General features: G+C 38.4%; 1 protein-coding gene and 1 long non-coding RNA gene across 39 annotated transcripts in view; one reads left to right on the top strand and one right to left on the bottom strand.

The window, feature by feature from the left end:
- Positions 1 to 22,561, bottom strand: part of LOC147843792 (uncharacterized) — a 1,319,745-nt gene that overhangs the window by 1,039,192 nt on the left and 257,992 nt on the right. The gene's annotated exons all lie outside the window — the stretch shown is intronic.
- Positions 1 to 22,561, top strand: part of tspoap1 (TSPO associated protein 1) — a 252,455-nt gene that overhangs the window by 205,972 nt on the left and 23,922 nt on the right. For 31 of the 38 annotated variants that reach the window (XR_015490709.1, XR_015490708.1, XR_015490706.1 and 28 more), the window contains 8 exons: positions 783 to 892; positions 1,386 to 2,246; positions 3,072 to 3,223; positions 4,825 to 5,322; positions 5,662 to 6,195; positions 7,191 to 7,346; positions 10,715 to 10,811; positions 19,094 to 19,224. Coding sequence is in view for 34 of the 38 variants with exons in the window: in XM_087253071.1 (XP_087109197.1) it covers positions 783 to 892; positions 1,386 to 2,246; positions 3,072 to 3,223; positions 4,825 to 5,322; positions 5,662 to 6,195; positions 7,191 to 7,346; positions 10,715 to 10,811; positions 19,094 to 19,224 (2,539 nt within the window). In the remaining 4 variants the exon portion in view is untranslated. Of the gene's footprint in view, positions 1 to 782; positions 893 to 1,385; positions 2,247 to 3,071; positions 3,224 to 4,824; positions 5,323 to 5,661; positions 6,196 to 7,190; positions 7,347 to 7,749; positions 8,485 to 10,714; positions 10,812 to 19,093; positions 19,225 to 22,561 lie in introns of all 38 variants that reach the window. The other 7 variants (XM_087253051.1, XM_087253044.1, XM_087253043.1 and 4 more) reach the window with 1 other exon arrangement.

The following is a 22,561-nucleotide window of genomic DNA, read 5'->3' as shown; positions in this document are numbered from 1 at the left end:
AGATTTTTAACATGTTTATAATCATAATATTTGTAATAACATAATAATAACAATATATAAATATTTATTTTATATAATATATAAATATTTAAACATAATACTAATAAACATAATAATAAACATAATAATAATAATATTTATTTTATCTTTGCCATGATGACAGTAAATAATATTAGACTAGATATTCTTCAAGACACTTCTATACAGCTTAAAGTGACATTTAAAGGCTTAACTAGGTTAATTAGGGTAACTAGGCAGGTTCAGGTAATTAGGCAAGTTATTGTATAATGATGGTTTGTTCTGGAGACTATCGACAAACAAATTAGCTTAAAGGGGCTAATAATATTGACCTTAAAATGGTGTTTAAAAAATTAAAAACTGCTTTTATTCTAGCCGAAATAAAACAAATAAGACTTTCTCCAGAAGACAAAATATTATCAGACATACTGTGAACATTTCCTTGCTCTGTTCAACATAATTTGGGAAATATAAAAAAAAAAAAAAAAAAAAAACAAGGGGGTTAGAATAATTCTGACTTAAATCCCAATGTATCATAAAGGTAATAATAAAGAAATATTTAGAAAAATACATATACACAGCATTAAATGTTACTTATTGATAGCGCACTGTACAAATATTTAACCTGTTAATTAATAGGTTTTTAGAGAAAGTCATTTTTTAGAGGAAATCAGCCTCTGACTTGCAGATAATTTACTGTATTATTCATGTTAAACTGGGAAATGTGTTTGAAATGTAAACCTGTCTCTGATTTGTGAATGCAGTTATAATCCTTATGATGGTCCTAATGATAACCCGGAGGTGGAGCTGCCGCTCACTGCAGGAGAGTACATTTACGTCTATGGAGACATGGATGATGACGGATTCTACGAGGGTGAGGGGTTCAATTTTTATTAATATTTTTTATTTACAGCTGAAAACATGCATGTATCAATGCAAAATGTACAGAAATATTTTTTTTTTATTTTTTGTAGGCATCAAAAATATATTTTCTAATTAATAAGATTTTTTCATAAACAACATTTATCCTAAATTTTTCACTTCACACGGCAAAAAAATGCTTTTCAATATTTTGTTTCTCAGCAAAATATCAAAAAAATTGTAAATCAAGAAACATTTTCTAGACAAGCAAAAATATTTATTTTTAAAATGATATCTTTAGAAATATTATGAATAATTTAAGTGAGTTTTTCTCCCTTAAAACAAGATAATAAACAATATAATAATAATAATAATAATAATCATAATAATAATAATGATAATTATAATAATAATTATTATTCATACAATTACATAATGATATCATCAGGCAATAATGTCTCAATACAAAGTCATGCTTAAAAAAACACTCTTTCTAACCTCCGCAGGTGAGCTGATGGATGGCAGAAGAGGTCTCGTTCCCTCAAACTTCGTTGAGCGCGTATCAGACGATGATTTCATGAGCTCGCACACGCACCAGGCTGGTGATGCATCCCATAATTCCCTTCAGGAGAGCAGCTTCCATAGCGGCAGCGATCGGTTGCATCAGCACCACCTAAGATTCGCCCACAGCGCCTCCGACAGGACGGACACCTCCACGACGGCATCAGCATCAGCTCCCAAATCCCAAATCCCGCTCACAAACGGCCTGGATCTAGATCTAGAGGAGGTCGGGGTGGACACTGTGCCTTACCCCCGAAAACTAACACTAATCAAACAGCTAGCTAAAAGCATCATCATTGGCTGGGAGTGTCCGCTAGTTCCGGCCGGATGGGGATTAGTGTTTAGCTATAACGTCTATGTGGATCATGAGCTGCGGATCAACGTGCCATTCGGTACCCAAACGAAGGCGGTTTTGGAACGGCTGGATTTGGCGAAGAAATCGTATCGGGTTGCGGTGCAGTGTCTGACAGAGCATGGAAACTCGGATCAGATGCGCTGCTGTATGCTGGTCGGACGGGACGTGTGTGTGGCACCCAGTAACCTGCGTGTTGAGCGCGTGACGGCTACCTCCGCTAGTCTGACCTGGCTGCCTAGTAACAGTAACTACGTGCACATCGTGTCTTTGAATGAGGAGGAGTGTGAGCTGGTCAAGGCGGGATGCTACTCTCTGTGCCTCAGTAATCTGACTCCCAGCATGCATTACAGTGTGAAAGTGGAGGCTCGGCCGCACCGCACCGCATGGGAGCTGCCGCCCGAGTGCCGAGAACGAAAAACCGCTCTGACCTCTTTCACGACGCTGACTGCAGGTGAGGATATTCTCATTTCAAGAGTTCACACTTAGCTGATGATTGATTCTAAAGTATGTTTGGCATGCTGTCCCGGGAGAGAGCCCTGAGCTCATAAGATCCTCGAGCCCGGGGCTCCCTCCCGTTGCAAGGCGAGTGGGGAGTTTGAGCTCAGGTAGATCTGGAAAACTCCCCTGCTGTAGTAGCTAATGAACAGATAGTGATTGCTCTTAAGAGATAAATATTTACTAGGCATGACTATGGTGCCAGTTTGGATTAGTCGATTAACTGAAGTTGCATGTTATAGTTATATTATTTTGTATCATTTTTAGTCCTTTGGTATGCAGTGAGACACGGTCAAATATTTTGCTGAACAGATCCACTACTTTTGACGCTCATAAATTATCATAAATGTCCCTGTGTTGCAGGTATTAGGAGGTTAGCTTAGTGTCTTTAGTAGACTTTGGCATTCGGTGTTCGTGGAAAGTAAGAATAATTAATAAATCCACATGAAACAGTCCCTTAAAGTGACGTTGTGTCTTCAGTTTTGCACTAAGGCGATTTTTGCACTCACACTACAAGCGTACCGTGCTACACTCTAACACACCTCTTCCAACCGTGCCAGGGCTGGCCAACTTAAACGTGCCTGGGCATGATTCAGAGCACTCACACACACTTATCAAACAAACCGGGAAACGCGCCCAGGCATGGTTTGGATAGCCTAGTGTGAGTGCACCCTAACATAATCAAAGGGGAGTACATATGAACAACACACAAGTGTTAATGTTCAGTGTTGATGTTGAAAAAATTAAATGTGCATCGCTAACCTGTGCCCTTGTTTGATAGGTCCTCCTGATGCACCTCTGGATGTCCAGCTGGAGCAGGGTCCGTCTCCGGGAATAGCTCAGATCAGCTGGCTGCCTGTTACGATTGATGCTGCTGGGACATCTAATGGTGTCCGCGTCACTGGCTACACCATCTATGCTGACAAGAAGAAGGTGAGTGACATCATTAATTTCCTAAATCTTTATTTGCTGAAACACTCCACTGTTTTAATCCTGAAAAATGTATATTATTATTAATATTATTATTGTTGTTGTTATTATTATTATGATTTATTATTATTATTATTATTATTGTTGTTGTTTTTTATGATTAATTGTTATTATTATTACTATTATTATTATTATTATTGTTGTTATTATTTAACTATTTATTATTATTATTATTAATAATATAATATTATCATTATTATCATTATGATTTATTATTATTATTATTGTTATTGTTATCATTATTATTATTGTTGTTATTATTGTTATTATTATTTATTGTTGTTGTTATTTATTATTTATTATTATTTTTATATTATCATTATTATTTATTATTATTATTATTACTACTATCATCATTATCATTCATTCATTTTCTTGTCGGCTTAGTCCCTTTATTAATCCGGGGTCGCCACAGCGGATTGAACCACCAACTTATCCAGCAAGTTTTTACGCAGCAGATGCCCTTCCAGCTGCAACCCATCTCTGGGAAAATCATTATTATTATTATTATTATTATTATTATTATTATTATTATTATTATATTATTATTATTGTTATTATTTTAATTATTATTATTATTATTATTATTTATTGTTGTTATTAATACTGTTGTTGTTGTTGTTATTATTTTTATATTATTATTATTATTAATAATAATAATATTAATAATAACGTGAATGTGTCTAAATAAAATAGACATTTTAAAATAAAATTTTATGAAATGTCATTAAATAAAATTATATGAAAGGATTTAATATGTAATATGACATGATATGATTTGATATAATAGGATTTGATATATGATACGACATGATATGATTTGATATGATACGGTAGGATTTGATATATGATATGATATGATAGGATTTGATATGATATGATATGTTATTACATCATATGATCTGATATTATAATATCTATAATATGATTTGAAACTATGATAAGCTTTGTTATATGATGTGACTTGATATTTGGGTTGATATATGATTTGATTTATGTTTTGAAATGATTGATTTGATATGTGATATGAATTAGTAGATGATATGATTTGAGATATGATATGTTATTAGAGGATATGATCTGATATGTTCTGATTTGATGTTATATATGATATGATTTGATATGGTATAATATGATTTGATAAATGATATATGTTATTATATGATATAATATATGATAGGATAAGATTTGATGTATAATGTGATTTGATATTTGATTTGATATTTGACATGATTTGATATGATTGATTTGAAATATGATAAGATTTGGAATGTTTTAAAATATGATATATGTTATGACAGTCATACACTTCGGTTACACGTTTATACAATCACCCATGACCTTAACAAATAAATATTAAATAAGAAATAAACTATGGAATAAAAATAAAATAAAAACTGCAGCTGTAGAAAAATAGAGCTATGGAAAAGAAGAATATTCATTGTCCATGGGAGCTTTAAACAAGCTTTTTTAAAATAGTTTTAAACTTATTTTAATAAAACAAGTCTTCTGAAAGTAACCCTTTTTTATTTACTGTTAATAAGGTATTAGAGGTGTCGTCACCCACAGCAGGCAGCGCTCTGATTGGTCAGTCTCAGATCCAGACGCTACAGGCGGCCCGTGAGCTCACCGTCCGGACCATGTCAGCGTCTGGCGAGTCGGTGGACTCACTGCCAGTGAATGTGCCCGCCAAATTGCCTGCAATCATGTCCGGTGCCTCGTTACCTCAATGCCAGCCTGTGCCAGCTGCCGCCGCCAGTGTCCTCACAGCTAGTGCCAACCCAGACCCTGCTGTCTGTGCCACGTCTCTCTCTGCTGCCAAAACACCCATTCTGCCACATGCTGCTACGCTAGACGAACACACCGCTGGTCCTGTTCGAGGAGTCTTTATTAACACATCCAAAACAATCGTCCATGAAGCGCCCGCGTCTCCTGCATCCTATGTAGATGCCTGGGCAAACCCTTCATCTGCTGCCCCGCTGACGGTGGAAATGCCAGCACAAGAAGCACCACCAACATGTGCCTCATGTTCTGACACAATGGTGAGTCTACAGTCTTAAAGGGCTCCTGTTTTACCCCTTTTACAAGATGTCAAGTCGTTGTTGTCTCCAGAATGTGCCTGTAAAGTTTCAGCTCAAAACACCTGTCAGATAGATTATCATACGATGTTGAATATGCCCATTTTGGGCTCAGAGCAAAGTGTAGCTGTTTTTGTAACCTGTGCCTTTAAATGCAAATTAGCCGGTTCTCCCCACCCAACGTTCCCAATCAAGGCTTTATCAAAACTCTGCAGCTTTCCATGACTGAACTTGCCTACCCCTGGGATAGAAATCAGTAGTGCAATTGTTGTTTGTGAACTAAAAAAGCATCTCTATCAACAGGTGAGTGTATCTGCCCCCATGGTCACACCTGCACCTATGGTCTTGCCCGGACCTGATGCCACACCAACACCTACACCTGTACCTGTTCCCTTGGCCACAGCAGTGCCCATACCCACACCAGTGTCCATCTCAGTGCCAGCTCCTATGGTTGTGCCGGCACCTGCCACCATACCTGTTTCCATGTCTCCGCCCATACATTCACCTACTGTTACACCTGTGTCAGTGCCAGTGCAGTCTAATATAGTGACCCCTGCAGTGATGATCCCCAGCAGAGAGACAGACAATCCAGGATCTCTGCGGCATGTTGCCTCCATCTCCGACTTCTTGGAGGACCCCTGTGCCAAACTTCATACACCTCCGCCCCCTTGCCCCAAAGTCAGCATCCCAAACGACCCTCTTGATGTCACATCTACACATTTGCTAAGGCCTCCGGCTCCGTCGCCCTTTGAATCTGAGCCTGATGAGGATAGGGAAAACACCAGGCTTGTGTCCATTGAGGAGTTCCTTCAGCCTGTACCTCAGCCTCGACTAAAGGTCAGTGTCGGAATCATTTCTGGACACCATGTGTAAAATGGTTGTATTGTCTTTGTTAAGATGACCAGTACATGTTGTCGTAGTGAAAGGGTAGGGGTGTGAACCTACACTTGTCTCACCGTAGTGTGCCACCCGTACACGCATCTCATCCTCCCTCGCCATAGTATGTTGATTGTACATGTGTCCCCCACCCTTGCCATAGCATTCTACTTACACATGTGCCCCTTCCCTTGCCATAGGATGCTACTTTCAAGTGTCCCCCCTCCTATAGTATGTGACTTGCACACACATCTTGCCCCCTAGGCTATATTATTCTACCATGTCTCGCCCCTCCCCCTCCATAGTATGCTACTCACACACACATCTCACTCCCCCTCACCATAGTATGCTACTTGCACATGTGTCTTACCCTCCCTCGCAATAGTATGCTACTTGCACACGAGTCCCCCCTCTCCTTCCATAGTATGCTACTCACACATGCGTATTGACCCTATTTCTATATTATGCTACTTACACATGCATCTTACCCCCTCACCTTAGTATGCTACATGCTCGCACATCTGCCCCCTTCTCCATAGTATGCTAATTGCACATGTCTCCCCATTTCCATTCTTGCACATACGTACCCCTTGCTGTTACAGTAGCTGCCACACTACCATGTCAAATGACATCAGAAGAACATCATGGTTACAACATGGTTATGGTCTCTAATCCGATGCCAATTCGTTCTCGTCTGCGTCACAATGCATCGTAGAAACAAAGCATTTTGACTCCCTTAAGGGTTTTTCAGTTCTGCTTCAGCAGGGCCACTGTTCTGCAATGTTTAGCTCCAAATCCAGTTAAACACACCCCTCTCAGCGTATCAAGAACGTAGATAGGAGTGTTTGGCCAAGTTGGAACTAAAATTTAGCAAAAAGTTGACCCTTCCGGGAGCAGGATTGGACAACCTGTGCAGGTGTCACATTAACCTTATTGTTTCTGTTGTACACATTTAGGTTTATGCTGGTGGTCATATGAACCCGCCGCCAGACTACCATGGGGAGAGCAGTCGGTCTGATCTGTCTGACATACTGGAGGAAGAGGAGGAAGATCTGTACTCTGAGCCTAGCATTGACGTCCTTCCCAGAGGTTATAGTACAGCTCAGGGCAGGGTAGGTGCATGCATATGAATGCTCTAGTGTTTCTCAGGGAATATTTGGAGAATCTATTAAGTCATTTTGCGATGTGGCTAGTGTCAGGTTACAATATTGGGATTGCATTGTGTACTCTGGCTCACTCAGTGTAACTGTTGATTTGAAAATCTCACTATGCTCTGACTGGCTGTGATTGTGCTGTGTGATGAAGCATTTTTGCTAGCCATACTTGTCATTTATGTTCTTTCTGTTTTTAAATTCCCTCTGTTGCATTTTAATTTTCTTCTTTCTTTTTCTTGTTTTCCTTTTCTTTCCACTTTTTACACCAAACAAAACCGACCATTTTCTCATCCATATATTCTCAATCGATTACTTCATTCATACCCTGATAACCCTCAATGCTTCTTTAAAACAACCTCAGTCTGAAATGTGGGAAACTGACAGCGAGGAGGAAGTTTTGGAGAAGATTATAAAGCTGCCCCCTCATGCCTTCCACAACAAGCAGCTCTTCAGCATCCCAGAGGTCACAGAAGAGGAAGACAACACCGAATCAGAGCCATATGCTAGACCTTCCCGAACCTCTTCCTTCAAGAACCAGCATTGTGGACGTCCCCCGTACCACAGTCATAAGCATAAAACCGAACCTGAAAAGTCTGTAGTGAGGTACAAAGGGACAACAGCAGTCAGGTCTAGACCTAAAGTGCACTATTCCGACACGGTAGACACCTACAACTACCTAGATGAGGAAGAGATTGATTTGGACTCTGACAGTAGCCTGTATGCTGCGCCTAGTTCTGGAAATGGGGGTCTGCGCCGGACATCACACAAAGCACGTGGTGACCGACTCAGAAGAGAAGCTTTGCTACGTAGCCAGATGACATCGGACCTTACTGGCATGGTGGCAGGAACATCGCAAGGGCCTTATTTACTTAGCAAGACTGTACACCGCATTAAGTCACCAACCGGATACTCAGCAGAGATTGATGTAGAGTATGGCACTGATAACGATGAGGAGCCTCAGATGTTTGACCCTGGAGAAGTGGTTTTAGAGCAGATGAGTTCAGAGTGGTGGGTGGAGGGTGGTAGCAATGAATACCACCACTTGCCCCCCACTTCCAGATCCCAGCCAGAGCTGCCCACAAGCAGCCACTCATGGGTGGGTTGTCCTCTGTCCATCCATCTCCCATTATACCTCAGCCATTTTTCCTTAAGAAGCTTTCTTGGAAAAAAATTCCCAATCCTTTAGATATAGAGATGCCTAATCCTGTTCCTGAAGATTTACTGTCCTACAGAGTTCAGCTGCAACCTTGATCAAATGCACCTGTCTTTAATTATCAAGTGCTTCTTCAGATCATATAGGGTTGTTTTTAATTAGGGATGGACTCTGCTGGAAGGTATATCTCCAGGAACAGGATTGGGTGCACCTGCTTAAAAGTATTGCTGAAACCTTTTGCATCCTAAAATGTGTGCAAGTTTGCACCCACAATAGTCACTATCAGTTCAATGTGGCTTCAATTGTAGCATTCACAGTTTGGAGCGGGTTCTTAAAGTTGGCAATAGCAATCTCAAAGAAACTAGGCAATGGACCCTTCTGAATGCCCCACCACACTTCTGAGTCAGCCATGGTTCTAAGATGGGTGCGAATTTGCACCCACAACAGTCACTATCAGTTCAGTGTGTCTTGACTTATAGCATTTATACTTTGGAGGGGTTTTTTAAAGTTCTTCAAGCTCCGCCACACTTCTATCCGGCATCCAAAATCAGCCATGGTGAAGCTTTTCTGGGAACTTGTTCTCTGGGTTGCAAGTCCCTTATGCAGACATTCCAAGTCTCCCAGAAGTCTCTTGCATATGCATAGTGACTCCCTGATGCCTGCAAATGAGTGATAATGTCTTGTAAATGGAGGCGTCAACAACTCCCAGCAACACCCACCCACCCCTTCCCCTTCTTCAAATTCTTCAAATACAGCTTGCGCAACTAGCCCTCTACACACACGTTGCATGCCCGACCAACACCCACCAGGCCATATCAACGCCTCCCACCCCATCTATCCCTTCCCAAGCCAACCACCCTCCCATTCTACCAAAAGGTCACTCAACCAACGGCTGGTCCACCACCCATATATGATTGACGTCGCCCCCAGAAATTACTTTGCCCAACTTGGGATGTCTGCATATGAGCATGTTACTCTACTACAGGGGTCACCAATCCTGGTCCTGGAGGGCCGGTGTCCCTGCAGGGTTTACTTCCAACATGCCTCAACACACCTGCCTGGATGTTTCAAGAATACCTAGTAAGACCTTGATTAGCTTGTTCAGGTGTGTTTTTTAGGGTTGGAGGTAAAATCTGCAGGACACCGGCCTTCCAGGAACAAGTTTGGTGATCCCTGCTCTACTATGAAGCTCGTCTGACAACATGGTGGACAGTGATTGGGGTACAGAATATTGGCATTACAATTAGCTGGATTGCCTGTCAATTAAACTGCCACCAAGGGTCAATTCCATTTTCAATCATTTTAGTTTTGAGAAAGTTTGGACAGTTATATAGCCTTCACCACAGGTCCACCATAGTGACTCGGCTGTGGATGCAGAAGGTTTAAGCCTGTACATCAGATACTTAGAAGTTGATTGTATACCCTACACCCCTTATCCCAGTCTTTAGGCAAAGCTTTATCATATTTGTAGTTGTCCACCTGACTGCATTGCTCTGCATATTTGTCTATGTATTAGTCTTGGCACAGTTTGGTTAAAATGTTGCTGTGTTGTGATTGTGGCTATGCATTATCATTTAGCAGGATATTCAAGTGGTATGCTTCGTTCCCACCGTGTTGTCAGCATTGTATTGGTATAGCAAATAATAGACTACACAGATATGCTTTGTTAAAATGTGTTGCACATGTATCTCCTCTTTGATACCATGAAACCCACTGTTGTGTTGTGAAGAACAACCCGTATGCTGCTGCTTCTGTTGATTGGAAGTCAAATGTCGCTTGAGCAAGTGTTTGACTTGTGTTTGTTCGTGTCTCAGGACTCCAGACTAAGTGCTAATTCAATAATAAAAAGTTTGCAACAATTAAGCCATTTTGCCCTAACTACCATATTGTATCGGTATGTGACTTCAGTAAATACACTAGGAAGATGCACACACATACAAAGGCTTGATCTATGCCGATCTATCTATAAAGATAGACAGCTTGAAGCTTTTGCATACATTTAGTTGTGTAGACAATGTTGAAGCAAGCTTAGCTATAATTGTTTTGTTTTTCATTATGAAGTGTCTTCAAAGTAACAGTTCTAGTCTGGAGCCCCTAGTGTTCATAGGTGTAATTACATAGAGTTTGTGTATCCCATATGCCATAATCTAACTGTTTGTATCTCTCAAATTAGGAGCCAGGTGGAAGAGAAGCACCGTTGACAGATCCAGGTGCAGTGTGGTGCGACGCCACTCCAAAATCAACACGCTCTGAAATTAGACTGCATAGAGGTAAGAGTTTCTCACTTCTTCCTCCCTCTCTCTCTCTCTCTCTCTCTCTCTCTCTCTCTCTAGCTTGTCTTAACTCAGGAGGAAGTAACAACTTTTAAAATAGCCTGTATAATACCCGAACACCGTGTCTCATATAGATCACATCCTTTTCTCTCTCTCATTTATCCACTTTAGACCTTTCTTCACACTATCAATCGCTTCTTTTTCTTGTGTGCTTAAACATTGCATAAAGTGTAAAATAGCATGTAAAATGTTTACATATTCGCTTCTGTAAAGAAATGCTACAGCCAGGTGTTCTACTTTGAAATATGGATTATGTATAATTACGTCTGTTTTTGTTTTGGTCTGTGTGACCTCACCTGCTGCTTACTCAGTCTGGGTTAAGATTTGGTGGAAAACACCCTGTGCATCTATTTTAATAAACATCAAATGAACAGGGTCAGAGATCATACATTATACACACATCGCACATTATACACACTGCAAAAAATGCTTTTTACTTACTTTTCTTACTAAGAGTTGTATTGTTTCTAGTGCAAATATGTAAAAATTCCTAAACCAAGATGCATTTTTTAGATGAGCAAAAAATATTGTATTGTTTTAAAAATAATAATTTTATTTTTTCCATTAAACTGCAAATTATGCAAGCAAAATGTCAAAATGAAAAAAATATATATTTTGCGAACCCCTTTGGAAAGCGTTTTTTTATTTTATTTTTTTGCAGTGCGCTCTTTAATAACATGGGTGTGTAAATACTACACAACCACTGTGTTTGCAAGAAATGTATTTCCGCTTACGCCACATGAACTTTGTATGTGCAGTCACATGTTAAATCACATCAAATATTTGGAGCACATTTTAATCACACATGGAACACATTTTTAGTGCATAGTGGCATTTTGAACACATGTAAAACACATTTGAACTGTGGGACACATTTGAAATGCATGCGGAGCACATTTTCAACAAGTGGAACATTTTAAACGCACGAGGAACGCATTTTAAATGCATGAGGAACGCATTTTAAACGCATGTGAAAAGCATTTTAAACATGAGGAGCGCATTTTAAGTGCATGTGGAACGGATTTAAAACACGTGGGACACATTTAAAATGCATTTTGAATGCATGTGGGACACAATTTAAATGCATGTGGAACTCATTTTGAACACTTGAAACAATTTTTAAGCGCATGTGAAACGCATTTTAAACGCATGTGATGTAATCAAAAACTAAAATGCATTTAGAATGCATTTTAAACATGAAAGGCATTTTACGAGCATGTGAAACAAATTTGAAACATATGCGACACTATTGAAGTGCATGTGTAATGCATTTTAAATGCATGTGAAACACATTTTAAACACATGTGAAACTTGTTAAATGCATGTGGAACGCATTTTAAACGCATGAAGAATGCATTTGAAACACGTGAAACATTTTGAACACATGTGGAATGCATTTTAAACATGTGAAACGCAATTTAAACGCATGTGATATGTATTCAAAAATTAAAATGCATGTGGAACACATTTTAAACATGAAAGGCATTTTAAGAGCATGTGAAACACATTTGAAACATGCGACACAATTAAAGTGCATGTGTAATGCATTTTAAATGCTTGTGAAACGCATTTTAAACACCTGTAAAACTTGTTAAATGCATGTTGAACGCATTTTAAATGCATGAGGAATGCATTTGAAACACGTGAAACATTTTGAACGCATATTGGATACAATTATAATGCATGTGGAATGCATTTTAAACATATCTGAAAAGCATTTTAATTTCATGTGATATGCATTCAAAATAAAAGATATTTGAAACACATTTTTAACGCAATTAAAATGCATGTGGAATGCATTTTAAACAAGAAAGGCATTTATGAGCATGTGAAATGCATTTGAAACAAATGCAACACAATTGAAATGCATTTTAAACGCATGTGAAACATGCTACGCATTTGGGACACATTTGAAATGCATGTGGAATGCATTTGATATGCATGTGCATCGCAATTTAAATGCATGTAAAACGCATTTGAAACCCATGTGAAATGCATTTTAAACACGTGGAATGCATTTGAAACACATGGGACACATTTGAAACGCATGTGGAACACTTTTTCAACAAGTGCAACATTTTAAAGCATGTGGAACGCATTTTAAACTCATGAGGAACGTATTTTAAACGCATGTGAAACGCATTTTAAACGCATGTGGAACACATTTGGAACACATGAAATATGTTTTTTTTTTTTTTACATTTTCCTCTGAAACACATCAACAAATGTGCACACATTTGTAAATATGACATGGTTTTCATATGAAAATCTTCTAAAACCCCACCTTTCACAAGTGTTTTATCTGTGTTCCAAATCATCTTCATATCTTTCAAATGTCATTTTTAACAGGACTGTACACACCTAAAGCTGTTGTGGTTTTCTGTAAGGGTCCAGCATTAGTTGCAAGCTACTATTGGCTGACCTTCAATACTAAACCCCACTCCCATCTGGGTCATGACACCAATGCAACTCCTCCGCTTGCACTCATAACCGCAGCATCAGCAATCATTCTGGAGTGAATCTAGCGCACGCAGCTCTTAATAGATGCTATGAGATAAATCATTCCTGCGCACCCTAATATCGTAGAGATTTGGAAGTCAATGGCATCTATCCACTTCCCGGAATATCCAAACATTGCAGCCCAGCCTCTCTTACCACAGACAAACTCTGATCCTAAAACACATCATTGCATTTAATATCATTTTGAATCTATCGCCACGCAAATGTGTCCTGGAAACATGACCCACAGAGGTTGCACCGTCCTCTTTTTCTTTGCTCTGCCCTTGATTGTTGCTCCAGATGGTCTTAATCCGCACTAATGAGATGAGCACATCTCACTGCTGGAGCTTAACGCAAACACGACAGACACCTATGACCACCACTGATTATCCATCTGCGTTTTACACTCTATTCCCAACTTAACCCTATTCCAGCTCATCCAGAAACAGGGAAAGGTCAGATGACTTCCGCCGACTCTTAACCTCTTAACCTCTTCACTTAAGCGTCCAGATGTCAGACTCTAATGTACAGAACAGTTGTGTTATTTTGCTTGCATGTCCAACAGGATGCATTAGCTTATCAAAGAGCTCCAGAATCTGTTATATTTAATGCAATATGGTATCTTTTTTTTCCATATTTTCACTAAAGTTATGATTTTAAAAATGAAATTTCTTATACACACCCCATGGTGCTACATTTATTTGATTTAAATATGGTGCGTTAAAAACAGTATGGTCGTATTATCAGTATGGTAGCAGAGTTCAGCTTTGCATCACAACAATAAATCATATAAAATATAATATACAACATGTATTACACTTCTTTTGGCATGTTATAATAATGCACATTATTATTAAGTAATAATAACGTTATTTAAAATGCTCTGGATGTGTATCGGTGTGTGGTCTTCCTTGCTGTCAGGCTCGTTCTGTGCTGATGGCTGGTGTGCACGCTCCTGCAGAGGCTCATGACGGCTTAGGATCAGGAGGTTTTATCTTGATTACCTCATTTAAGGACACGCCTGGGCTGAACCATTGGGGTTTTTCAAGTGGGGGAGACAATGAATATAGTTTGCTTGGTGCAATTTTTAACAACCATCATGCCGAATGAAAAGAAAAATATCATTAATAAAATGTTTTGGCATTTATCTGTCGCAAAACAAGTCAGAAAATACTTGAAAGACGTGTGATGTCCAGATCTGGTCATATAAAGTGTCATGGAAACCTAATTTTCTCTATTTTTTACAATTTACACTAGTGGGCCTCAGTGATCCTGCAGGTGGGTCGCGAGACTAAAAAGCTTAAAATTGACTTACTAATTTGATTTCATTAATAAATATGCCATATTGAAAGGATCCAAGTAATGGCATTTCCTGATGTATGTGGTTGAACAGGCTTATTCGGACTGCAAAAACAGCCTTACTGTTAATTACAGAACTGTGGCTTAAATTTACAACCTCTTTGCGTCAACTTCGACTCCGTTCTCAGTTGTATAAAGCCATAGATATATACACAAGATATTGCATAGGGACCCTGAGCATGCGTCAATAGCGCCGCCACATTGGTACAGTGCTCCCAGGAAAAGTGTCATTCAACCGCACTAGTCAAGACAGTGTTATTACGTGAAGATGCGGGACTTTAGCGCTGTCTAAGGACGTAGTACCGAGCAAACAAAGAAAACAAAGCACAAAGGCAGAACATTTACTTATTAAGTTACTATGACCATTTATAGTTACTATGACCATTTATGTGAAGCTGCTTTGACACAATCTACATTGTAAAAGCGCTATACAAATAAAGCTGAATTGAATTGAATTGAATTTTATAGGTAATATTAAGTTTTTTCTGTTTTTGTATGTTCTGAACTTTTGTGCTAATCAGGTAAAGTTATTGATGATAACAGTCACTTACTGCATTCACCATACGGCAAAGCAGCTCCGAATCGCACTAAACACTCGGCTTATGCTAGTTTTGTTGAATAAAATCAGCAAACAATGCAAAAGAAATATGACAATGAGATGCTGCGCTGCCAGAAACTTGTATTATTGTCGCCTAACGTTAGTGAAAGAGTTGTTCGGGGGATTCATTTACAAACGAATCGCTCCCTCCGTCAGTATGAGAAGTGAAAGCAGGAGAGGAGCTGTGTTTCAGGACATGATTAGATCAAATTTCAACAGGGAGGGTGAATAGTACATTTCTGTACACACAAACACAAGCTTTTTGTCAGGAATGCCCGTGCGGTCACTGATCCATCAATGTAGAAAAGTGATGTAAAATTATAATTTTCGTAATTAGAAAAAAAAAATTACATACTAACATCCAGGAAAACTCCCGATCATAGATATATGTGTATATGTGTATATCTCTGGCTTTGGATGGCCACAGTCCTCCACTGTACATTGGTCCCGCATTCATTTCAAAGAAGCGCTACCCTGTAGCAAGATGGTGGCGCTATTGACGCATTCCGTCCAATAGACAACAATAGGCCAGGCGACATCTAGTGTATATATCTATGGTATAAAGCAAACAGTCACACAAATGTAAAGGTAATGATGATTCTAAAAACCAGCTCATGTGTGCCTCACGTCTGCGACTCAAACCGTATCACAGTCACACAAGTTCGTGAACACTTCATAATATCAGCATAGTGTCGTAAGTTGACTTCTTATCAATTAGAAATGATCAGACCGGAGGTTTTGAATATCAAAAAATAGACTTTATTCTCCATAATAAAGCCGAGAAAGAGCAGGGCAGACCTCAGAGCATTCTCCTCCACTTTCGCTTACTCTTTCTTCTGCTCTTTCTAAAGTCTCTGTGTTTTCCGCAATCTTTACACAGGTTATTTTCCACACCCCTAGGTGTCTTGTTTTAACTCTTGACCTTTTTTGGATAAGTTTTTACTCTATGTGTTCCTGCTATTCTTGGCTCTCAGCCAGCTTGCTATGGTCAGCAGAGATGTCACAGGTCTATGTCATGTCAACAACTGTTTTGAAACCAAAGTTCTCTCTCCATAGATGTAACCTATACAAAAGGACTAAGTGTTTACATACATTGTCATGATAGCATACTAACTTAATAATATGTTACTCACTCTAAGCTTCATACAAGTATTTAACATATATAATCAGTGCTTAACATATTCAGTTATACACAATCAGTCATTCTTCTGCATAGCCTCCTCCTAGTTTTGCTCCTGTGCAGGCATACTCATCTTACACAGTGTTTTTAACAGGCTGGCATGTTGCTGCAAACCATTCATACTTTTTGAGAAGAGAAAATTAACTGCTTTACACTTAGAAAATACTTCACTCTGAGAGAATAGAGATCTTCTTCATAGTTGTCCAAATAAACGCCTTGTGGGCGTTTTATAACTGACGCGTGTCCGTATAGGAGGATCTAGAGAGACACTTTGGTGTTTCAGTAGTGAACAGCTGTTCACTGTTCCTGTCAGCGAACTCCAATAATGTCCAGCTACAAACCAAACTGCCTTCAGATCTATGTTTCAACATATTTAGAGGGTTTTTTTAACTGTATTTTACAGTTACGGTTACGGTTAGGTTGTTTATTTTAAAGCATGTATATCAATAGATGAATATTAGTCAGTCTAATTCAAAGCAGCAGCAGTTTTTTTTTTCCATCTCCTGTAGTCCTGTCAGGTTCCTTTACTGAAGAAGAGGCCCAAATAATATAGCTGAGGAAATCAGGAGATTTGAACCTGTCTGCGTTTAAAAAAAAAAAAATAATAATATTATTAGATTTTTATAAAAAAAAATTTTTTAAAGATGTCTTCTATGAAAAAAGTGAAATTTTCGAAGAAAAAGGTGGGCCTCGAAGTGAAAAAGGTTAAGAAACTCTCTATTATGCTGCATTCACACCAGACGTGGAACAAGGGTAAAGCACGAATGATTTACATGTTAAGTCAATGCAAACGCGCGAATAGACATCCTGCGGCGTGATATGCACGAATGGCGCGGCGCGAATGACACAAATTGCTTAACGTGCGTTTCGCGTGAATCTCTCGAGTTTGAAAATCTGAACTTCAGCAGACATTCGCGCTGCGTTAACCAATCAGAAGCTTCTTCTTGTGGGGGCGTGATTGTGACGTAGAACCTGTTGATGGTGTTCCGGGGGAAATCCTCCAGCCGACAGCGACAACAAGTCATCAAACTGGGCTGGGCTCAGTCAGAAGCACCGTTGAAAGCCTCCATCATCCAGGTTCAGTTTCTGGAGGAGTTTATGAGCTCACACAGCTGGATGCACCTCTGAAAGAATCTAGTGGACTCAGACACTGTCCTAAACGTATCGACGCTGTTTTTCAGTCTTCATAAAGCACATAAACACTGTTATTTTTTTCATTAAATCCATGTTAGCCATTTAGCAACGAAGCTACAGTCACCGGGCAGACAGAAGCCCTGCCCATCACGCGACTACGCGTCTGTTCTGCAGTGAATTTGACACGCAAATGAAGTGGATTTGACGCGCGAATGAAGCGGGGTTAGACGCACGAATGAAGCAAGTAAACTCAAATGTTCACGTGGCTATTTACGCGCAAATAGCGTGATTTATCCGCGCGTTCCGCGTCTGGTGTGAACACAACATTAGAGTATTAGTTCTATGTATGTTTTTAGGTGTTTAAGTTTTGTGCATACGTTTCTGTATGAGTGTTTAAGAAGAAAACAGGTCACAATATCCGAAAAATATAAATAAATCCTTGCAAAGTAATTAAAGTCAGGTCAGCCAAAAATATGACATTTACTCTATGGTTTAATAAATGAGCTGTGCAATATTTTGAGCTGAACTGTATGACTTTATTTCATTTTTCACAAATTCAATTTAATTTAAGTTTAATTGTGTAGCACTTTTCACTAAAATTATTGTTTCAAAGCAGTTTTACAAAAGGTGATTACCCGAAAAACTAGTTTTCATTGGTGGTTCCTTTGCCAAATGTTAAAGGCAGCTAGCTCTCTGCAACTCTCACATGGTCGCCCACTGAAGCCCAGTCAGTACCTGGATGGGGGTCCACATGGGAAAGCTAGGTTGCTGCTGTAAGTGGTGTTAGTGAGGCCAGCAGGGGGCGCCCCACCTGCGGTCTGTGTGGGTCCTAATGCCCCAGTATAGTGATGGGGACTCTATACTGCTCAGTGAGCGCCGTCTTTCGGATGAAACTGAGGTCCTGACTGTCTGTGGTCGTTAAATATCCCAGGATGTCCTTTGAAAAAGAGTAGGGGTTTAACCCCGGCCTCCTGACCAAATTTGCCCACTGGCCTCTGTCCATCATGGCCTCCTAACCCTCCCCATATCATAATTGGCTTCGTCACTCTGTCTCCTCTCCACCAATCAGCTGGTGTGTAGTGTGCGGTCTGGCGCAAAATGGCTGCAGACACGCCATCCAGGTGGATGCTGCACACGGTGGTGGTGGATGAGGAGATTCCCCCACATTGTATAAAGCATTTTGAGTGCCCAGAAAAGCGCTATAAATATGTAAGGAATTATTATTATTATTATTATTATTATTATTATTATTATTATTATTATTATTAAAGGCATATACCATTAAAAAATAAACTCAAGCTATAAACAACACTCAAATCAACAACAACAAAAAAAACAACCCCAACAACAGCAATATCATTCTGGAGACACATCAGTCTGATATTACAGCTTGTAAAATGCACATTATACAACATCTTTATTGTCTGTATACTCTGTTTGGTGTTGTAGAGCCCAGAGCATGTGGAGAAAATGAGGTGAGGATCTTTGTTGCCCTCTTCCCGTATGATCCTGCAGTCATGTCACCCAATCCTGACGCCACAGAAGAGGAGCTTCCTTTCAAAGAGGGACAGATTATCAAGGTATGGCTTTGTTATATGAAGTATAGTGATAGACATGCTTCAATACTATCAGCTTTCATCTTTAACAGGTCTGATGGTGTGGGATGAAAGCATTCAGATCTGTTCGACATTTAACTCTCTTGTTCATAGATTGCTTTACTAAAAAATAAAAATGGGAAATGTGATTTTCAAGTCAGAATAAAGGAATATCAGAGTAAAAACAAGAGTAAATATTAGAGTAAAAAGTTGTGAAAACTAGAGAAAGCGTGTCTTAACGGGAGAGAAAAATCTGTCAGGTACTCATTCTTGACTTGTTTCAAACCTGTTTGAGGTTTTTTTTTTTTCTTCTCTCTTTTAAACACAAAAGAAGATATTTTGAAGAATGTTTAGAAACTACTATTGACACTATAGTAATTGTGGATCCCGATGGCTACCGAGTACCATATATTTTCTAAATATCTTCTTATAAAACTCATAAACGTTTGGGACCACTTGAGGTAAGGGTGAGTAAATTTTGGGTTGGCTTTTCCTTTAAAAGGAATCGGCAATATTTGGTGTAAAAGTCTGCAAACCTGCCTTTTATTTATATGCTTGCAAAATGTGCATTTCTAACATGACCTGCAAAGCTATATCACACACATTATAATAACGAAGCAATTACAAGAAGAACAGTAAGAGATGTTTGCGTTACAAATGCACATAACTATTACAACATTATCATTACTATTAATTAATTAATATTGCACGTGTCTGTTTGCGACTCTAGGTTTCAGTTATAATTGAATGTTTTTAAAGACATGTTTGTTTATCATATTTCTCATGCAAATTTGTATATTTAGCAAATATAAAATAATTAATAATAATAATTATTATAATAATTAATAATAATTAATTAATAATTAATAATAATAATAATAGTTTCTATACAATTATAATAATAATATAAATATTATAATTATTTATAATTAATATAATTAAATATAATAATAATAGTAATAATAATAATATAATCATATATAATTATTATAATTATATATAATTAAATATAATAATAATAATAATAGTAATAATAATAATATAATTATATATAATTATTATAATTATATATAATTAATATAATTAAATATAATAATAATAATAATAATATACTTAAATATTATTATAATAATTGAATATAATAATAATAATAGTAATATAATTATATATAATTATTATAATTATATAGAATTAATATAATTAAATATAATAGTAATAATAATAATAATAATAATAATAATAGTATTAATAATAATAATAGTTATTATCATTATTATTATTATTATTATTATTATTTAAAATAATTTACAAAAATAATACACTTTATAACATGTATATTTATAACAAATCTGTTCATGCAATTTAACATCCAGATTTTTTGACTAACTGCATCTCTGTTTAATGTTTATCCTCTTTTTTTTCATATTTATTTCGTGCTGTCACTTTATGTACACTGGAAGCTCCTTTAGCCAAAACAAATTCCTTGTGTGTGTGTGTGTGTGTGTGTGTGAAGCATACTTGGCAGTAAAACTGATTCTGATTCTGAATACAAGTAACAATTCATTTACTTCTGGCTTATTACCTGCCTATTATTAAGATATGAACTGTTTTTTAGCACTTAAGAATTATGGTCTTATTCTACATCACTAATCCTACATACTACCTTACTAACTATTAAAAAACGAGCTAATTAGTAGATTATTGAGCTAAAAGTGTTACTTAGACTTCATTCAAACAAAATGAAAATTCATTCAATTATTTTCTTTTCAGCTTAGTCCCTTTATTAATCACAGGGAGCCACAGTGGAATGAACCACCAACTTATCCAGCATATATTTTACGCAGCAGATGCCCTTCCAGTTGCAACCCATAACTGGGAAACATCCATTCACACTCATTCACACACACACACACACACACACGCACACACTCATACACTACGGACAATTTAGCCTACCCAATTCCCCTATAGCGCATGTGTTTGGACTGTGGGGGAAACTGGAGCACCTGGAGGAAGCACACACCAACAGGGGGAGAACATGCAAACTCCACACAGAAACGCCAACTGACCCAGCTGGGACTTGAACCGGTGACCTTCTTGCTGTGAAGCGATAGTTAGTTAACTGGTAATCTGGGACTTTTAGCCAGGTCAGATTACTGTGCATATTTTAGATACATGACAATAATTATTTTTAAAGAAAAGTTTTGTTGAATTAAAAAGTGCTATAAAGCTAATTTTTTTCCTTGTTTTGACACATAAAAAAATTGTGGCTAAGAAATACTTAGTTGGTGTGGTCAGAAATAAATTTGGTAAATCGTTAAAGGGCCATGAAACCCCCTCGTTTCAGCAGGGTGTTTTCACACCTCTACTTTGGAAAAAGTCAGAAAAGTGGGCGTGTCCAGCTCTGTTTAGGGGGGAGTGTCGGAGCAACTAAAGTGGGAGGGTGTGGGAGTGTCTATTTGGGCACGCGCGAGTTTCAGAGTCAAAATACACACACACACACACACACACACACGGGAGAAAGCGACTGTGTTTACATGGACATCTGTAGTCGAATTATTTGCCAAATTATTAAATGGTGGACTTTAACTGCAGTTTGGCTCTTTCATTCAGGGAATTCATTCATGCCCCTCACGACAAACGAGATATTTGATTCGAGGAACTGCTGTAAGTGTGTATTTTTCATGCAATGTTTGATACCGCACGGCGAATGAGAGAAAAAAAACTCAGCATTTCCTGGAAACTTAGATGCACACGGCAGGTAGCGTCAGAAAGCCGCGTGTGTTATTCCGGTCACAAAATGCGGTGAAAATCCTACACGAGGTTAAAGTTTGGTTGTGGTGCTAACATGTTTACACTCGGTGCAATAGTTTGTTCGATACGAACAAACTGAATAAACAAAGAGCACTGGTCGCTCACTTTTCTGCAATTTCAGCATTTGCAGATGAGAACAGCTCTCAGGTAAACAATTTTCCTCCTTAGACATGTAAGTTATTGTTGTCGAGCGTCGCGTACACTGTTAATCCACACGTGACTCCAGCTGCGCTCTCACAGAGAGAAAATGAAAACAAAACTTCACTGCAGCAAACTGTAAAAGCAACACTTCACGCTTGTTTTGCCAACACAACGTGGCGTCTCTGTCGTCTAAACACTGTGACAGTAATGAATATTAATGAAGTTGCACAATAGAGCGCGCTGATTGGTTTGAACCAAGCCTTACTCATGCATTAATGCATCACACTGTAAGACTCTGGCACACACGTCCAGTCTGCACGCTGGAATACACGCTATTATGTCATGGCCGTGACGCAGCTTCAAAAAT

This window comes from Danio rerio, chromosome 5 (assembly GCF_052040795.2).
Source record: "Danio rerio strain M-AB ecotype USA chromosome 5, GRCz13ab, whole genome shotgun sequence".
In the NCBI taxonomy this organism is placed as follows: Eukaryota; Metazoa; Chordata; class Actinopteri; order Cypriniformes; family Danionidae; genus Danio; species Danio rerio.
The sequence above is the reverse complement of the archived record's forward strand: the minus strand, read 5'-3'. Positions and strand labels throughout refer to the sequence as shown.